This window comes from Otolemur garnettii, unplaced genomic scaffold (assembly GCF_000181295.1).
Source record: "Otolemur garnettii isolate 467f Iridium unplaced genomic scaffold, OtoGar3 scaffold00003, whole genome shotgun sequence".
Classification (NCBI taxonomy): Eukaryota; Metazoa; Chordata; class Mammalia; order Primates; family Galagidae; genus Otolemur; species Otolemur garnettii.
The window spans coordinates 37748030-37753975 of NW_003852398.1; the positions used below are offsets into that span (position 1 = coordinate 37748030).

Genomic DNA, 5946 nt, shown 5'->3' on the forward strand with positions numbered 1-5946 from the left:
GAGGGAGGAAAGAAAGGAAGAAAGTAAGGAAAGCGTTCATTCAAAGCACAGTAAGTATATTCTATTTTTTTACTCTTTTTTTGGATCAATGTAATTTATGCCATGGAATTTTAAATATAGGTTCAAGTGTGCTGTGAGATTAAAAAAAAAAAGGTTGACTCGGCACCCATAGCTCAGTGAGTAAGGTTCCAGCCACATACACTGAGGCTGGCAGTTGGAGCCTGGCCCAGGCCTGCTAAAACAACAACTGCAAAAAAAAAAAAAAAAAAAAAGCCAGGCTTTGTGGCAGGCTCCTCTACTCCCAGCTACTTGGGAGGCTAAGGCAAGAGAATCTCTTTCTCCAACTCCTGGGCTCAAGTGAGTCTCCTGCCTCAGCCTCCCAAATAGCTGGGACCACAGGCGCCTGCCACAACGCCTGGCTATTTTTTGTTTGCAGCTGTCCTTATTGTTTGGTGGGCCCGGACTGGATTCGAACCTACCACCTTAGGTGTATGTGGCTGGCGCCTTAGCCACTTGAGCCACAGGCACTGAGGCAAGAGAATCTCTTAAGCCTAAGAGTTTGAGGTTGCTGTGAGCTGTGATGCTACAGTACTCTACTGAGGGCAACATAGTGAGTTTCTGTCTCAAAAAAAAAAAAAGGTTGAAAAACACTGTCCTAAATGCTACTTAATTAGAACTTTAAGAAGGTTAAAATTTTTTATAAGAAGGTTAATTTTATGTTGTGTGAATAAAGTACTAATAAAAGAGGTTTTTAGTTTTAAAAAAAGTTAATTAAAAAGGGAATCTGGGCTTGGCACCAGTAGTTTGATGGCTAGGGCACCAGTCACATACACCAGAACCTGGGTCTGCCAAACAATGATAACTACAACCAAAAAATAGCCAGGCATTGTGGTGGGCATCTGTAGTTCTAGCTACTTGGGTGGCTGAGGCAAGAGAATCACTTAAGCCCAAGAATTTGAGGTTGCTGTGAGCTGTGACGTTACAGCACTCTACTGAGGGTGACATAGGGGGACTCCTGTCTCAAGAAAAAAAAAGGAACCTGAATCTGAATAGAATAGGAGAATGGGTTTAGAAGATGGAATCAGGGAAACCAGTAAGGAGGCTTGGCAGTAATTCAGATGAGAGTGGATGGTGGCTTGAGCTAATGAGGTTGTAACAGACATGGGGAAAATGTGGAAGATTTCAGATAATGTTGAGGACTTGACAGGACCTGTTGGATTGAACATATAATAAAAAAGAAAGCAAAGAATTAAGAATGACTCCTAGAATTTTTCCTTTGAACGATGGTGTTCTATTATCCCATGTTGGAGACTCTAAAATCAGGCATCCTCAAACTATGGCCCACGGGCCACATGCAGCCCGCCTAGGACATTTATGCAGCCCGCGGGGTGTTTTTGCCACCGCTGCCTGTCCTGCTTAGCAGCTGACTCATCCCGAGGCCCACAGTCTGGCTCTCCAGTGGTCTGAGGCATAGTGAACTGGCCCCCTGTTTAAAAAGTTTGAGGACCCCTGCTCTAATTCCTAGGATGCAGGATCCTCCCAGGTGTGGGATACATCCCACCTTAGTATTTTTGAGTGAAAGACAGAGTCAGATTGCCCTTTCTACTCTTCTAGCAATAGCAACAGTTCCCATGTAAGGTTCAAAGTTGTTACTCTCATTTAGCACTCCTTTGCCCATCCTCAACTCTCTGGTAATGATGCTGGCCCTGCCTAGGACATGGTTCTGCCCAGCATCCTGTCCCTGGTGGAGTCATCAGGCTTAGCTTTACATAGCCTTCCTCCTCTGCCTCTGTGGAAGCTTAGCAGCCTCTTTAAACACCCATCTCTTCTTGGGCCTTATCTATTCTGCCCAGGTTGTGATGGCTGCAGACTTCTCTGTCCTGCTGGGCTTCTTTCTTTCCATACTTATTCCTAAAGGCCTTTTGTGCTACCCTAAGACTTTCTCAAGGTTTTATCAGGAATACCTTCCACCCTACTTTATGACTTGATACTCCCAGACAGCAACTCTGCCCTTATATGAGCCTCACCTGGTTGCTCCTTCTACAGGAGAACCCCTTCCCACAGAGAGCCGGCTCACGAACAGCTGTATCCAGGCCAGGAGGAAGTGCCAGGCTGACCCTACATGCAACGCGGCCTACCAACACCTGGATTCCTGCACCTCTAGTATAAGCACCCCATTGCCCTCAGAGGAGCCTTCAGTCCCTGCAGACTGCCTAGAGGCAGCACAGCAACTCAGGAACAGCTCTCTGAAAGGGTGCACATGCCACCGTCGCATGAAGAACCAAGCTACCTGCCTGAATATCTATTGGACTGTTCACCGTGCCCGCAGCCTTGGTGAGGCCAGAGTGATCTAAGCTAGGGAAGATGGGTCTTGGGGATTATTTTGTAATCCTGCAGCTTATAGGCCACATGGGGATAGTAATGAACCATTTGACATCAGTGAGCGGTGGAGGGAGTATCCTTTTGGACCCCCAAACCACTGCCCTTTCTTCTCCCTACTTCCCCCTTTGTTACCTGGCAGCAGGTAGATTTCACTTGGCAAAGCTCTGAAGCAGGCCGAGGCCCAATCTGGGGAACTCTTGGAATATAAGGGTTTGGAGAAGAGGTGGGGAAAAAAGTTTTAACCCATAAACAGGCTCCGAAGTCCATGTAATCCACAAGTTCAGAGAGACTGGGAGGTAGCATCTTGGTCCAGTTTTTAACAGAAAAGATACTCATTAAGCAGATAGGAGATGATAAGAGAGAGAAGGCACAGAAGGAGCCAAAGAGAGGATCTTCCTCTGATTCTTTCCATAGACCCCTCTCTTGATTAGTTTTGACTGGATTATGTGGTGGTCCAAACGGTGACTTGCAATACCAAGGTTTAGTTCTTTCCTGTGTACTATCTTGGCTGTTTAGTGTGTCTTCTTCATTCTGGGATCCAGGAAAAAGGTGTAGCGTCTCTCTAGGATGTTCCTTTCTCATGACAGAAGGAAATGAGCATTGGTAGAACTATTTGCTTTTGATTGGAGTCTCACTCGGTCATGCTGGGCTTGAGTGCCATGGTGTCATAGCTCACAGCAACCTCAAACTCCTGGGCTCAAGGGATTCTCTTGTCTCAGCCTCCCAAATAGCTGGGACTTCAGGCGCCTGCCACAACACCCGGCTAGATTTTAGAGATGGGATCTCTCTCTTGCTCAGGCTGGTCTCAAACTCCTGAGCTCAGGCAAGCCACCTGCGTTGGCCTCCTGGAATGCTAGGATTACAGGCGCGAGCCACCTGGCCCAGTCATTTGATATTTTTATATTTTTTAAAGCTTCCACTCAGGTCTTAAATACACTACTGTTTACATTTTACTGACAGAGAAAAAACACATAGCCAAGCCTGACATCATGGGGTGGGGAAGTATGCTGTCCCAAAGGGAGATACTGAAAATCACCTGGTCGGGTGGCACCTGTGGCTCAAAGGAGTAGGGCACCAGCCCCATATGCCAGAGGTGGCTGGTTCAAACCCAGCCCAAGCCAAAAACTGCAAAAACAGAAAAAGAAAATCACCTGGTCAATTGGGCTGGTGGCCCAGCAATTCTGAGAGGCTGAGGCGGGGAGATTGCTTGAGCTCAGGAGTTCGAAACCAGCCTGACCAAGAGCAAGATCCTGTCTCTACTAAAAAAAGAAAAACTAGCCTAGCATTGTGGCAGGTGCCTGTAGTTCCAGCTATTTGGGGGGCTGAGGAGGAAGGATCACTTGAACCTAGGAGTTTGATGTTACTATGAGCTATGATGCCATGTCATTCTACCCAGGGCCACAGAGTGAGACTCTGTCTCAAAAACAAACAAACAAAAATAAAAACAAAAAAGGAAAACCACATGGTAACAAGTGAGATTATATAATGTTAAAGAGAGGGCAAAAAATCCCTGGAAACAATAATATAACCTGGCACCACTTGACCAAAATATTCATTTTCTTTTCTTCCACAAGTAAAATACACCAACCCGCTTTCCAGGGAAAAGTTCTACCCCAATATGACTACCTAAAAGTTTTACCCAAACATGACTTCAGGCTTTCAAATCTAGGATCTCATGATAGTTTCTGTATTGGGTCTGAACATGGCTCCTCTTGATCGAGAAACCTACAAAACTAAAAAGACAAGTCATTTGCCTCCTCTACATACTCAGCAGCATACAATAATGAAACGGGATAACCACAGTAAACACTCTCAGTAAAGGAAGGAATGGGAGGCACACAGCAGACATTGAGTCATAGCAATCTGGAAATCCTGCTAGACAAATGTTGCAAATCCCTGGGAATAGGGGTTGTTCTTTGATAAGGCCATGTTTGGGCTGGGTGCCGTGGCTCATGCCTGTAATCCTAGCACTCTGGGAGGCCGAGGCAGGTGGATTGCCTGAGTTCATGAGTTCGAGACCAGCCTGAGCCAGAGGGAGACCTCACCTTTAAAAACAGCTGGGTGTTGACTTGGTGCCCGTAGCTTACTGGTTATGGCGGTGGCCACATACACTAGAGCTGGTGGGTTTGAACTTAGCCAGAGCCTGCTAAACAACAATGACAACTACCACCATCACAACAACAAAAAATAGCTGGGCATTGTGGCGGGCGCCTATAGTCCCAGCTACTTGGGAGTCTGAGGCAAGTAGAAGCACTTAAGCCCAAAAGTTTGAGGCTGCTGTGAGCTATGAGGATGCTATAGCACTCTACCCAAGATAACAGAGTGAGACTCTGTCTAAATAAATAGATAAATAAATAAAGCCCTGTTTTTGCTCTGCGGGAGTAGTTGCCCAATCTCCATTTTGGCAGGGCTCTTGGCCCAGCCTTCTGTGAGGTCCTTCCTCTTCCATTATTCTCTCTGGGCACATTTGAAAAGGGCACTGGGGACCACAACCTCTTTGGGAACTGAGCAGCATTCTCAGCCTGCTTCCTGCCTGAGGAATGTGGGAGCATTTTAAGTCTCACATAGTTACAGTCTTTTTTAATCCAGGCTGGTAGTTCTTAGCAGCACAACACTCTGAATACATAATTGCTTCTTATATCTTTGGTTTCAATTATCTCGGGATCCAGTAGCCTTTCCCAATGCAAGACATACATCTTTTTCTAGACCTAATTAGAAGTACCTTGCCCTTATCAGGCTTCTGTGGAAGAGCTACTACTTTAGTTTTTTTTTTTTTTTTCCTGAGTACATTTGTCCAGCTGGCAGGATTTATTGGGTACCATCTTAAATCAATTAAGAGAGCTCCACAAATGGCATGATATTCACATACTTGATTTGCTCTTTTTCCAAGGCTGAATTGTAATGAAACATCATTCAAAGCATTTTTCATTTTTATCTTTTACCTTTTGAATATGATAAACAGCTGCATTTCTTAATCTTATAATTCCTGAAATTTCTGGATCCTTTTTTGCATTTCCACTCTCCTTGTGAATTGGCCAATTCTTTCCTGAGCTTATATCTTTTGTGTAGTACCTTGCCAAATGCAGCCAATAGCATCAAAACATACTAGTAACCTTCTTCTCAGTTTCTTCCCCTTACAGCACAAGTTCATTCAGAGTTTCATCTTCCTTCTAAGTTATGCAAGCAACAATTTTACCAAATGCTTTGCCACTGCATAATAAGGCCTGCCATCTTTCCAGCACCCAGTAACAGTTTCTTCACCACCCCCTGCCCTGTCCTAAAGCCAATGCCACACATATTAGGTCTTTTTGTTACCATAGCACTCCAATTCTAGGTACCAATTTTATTTTTAGTAAGAATTTGCTAGGTTATGCTGCAGTAACCAACCAATCCCTAAATTTCTGGATTTCAATTGTAAAAATGTATTCCTTGCTCATGATACACATCTGATATAGGCCTCCATGAGTTGGCTCTGTCTCTTTTCTATTTGTCTTCTTCTGAGGACCCAGGCAGGTAGGAAAAGAATAAGAGCAGAACTATGTGAGTGTTCTTTTTTTTTTTTTT

At 44.8% G+C, this 5946-nt stretch overlaps 1 protein-coding gene across 2 annotated transcripts in view; it reads left to right on the top strand.

The window, feature by feature from the left end:
- The window catches only part of GFRA3 (GDNF family receptor alpha 3), a 24399-nt gene that overhangs the window by 9180 nt on the left and 9273 nt on the right, over window positions 1-5946 (top strand). For both annotated transcript variants that reach the window (XM_003782160.3, XM_012807749.2), the window contains exon 2: window positions 2047-2334. In XM_003782160.3, coding sequence (XP_003782208.1) covers window positions 2047-2334 — 288 coding nt within the window. The remainder of the gene's footprint in view (window positions 1-2046; window positions 2335-5946) is intronic.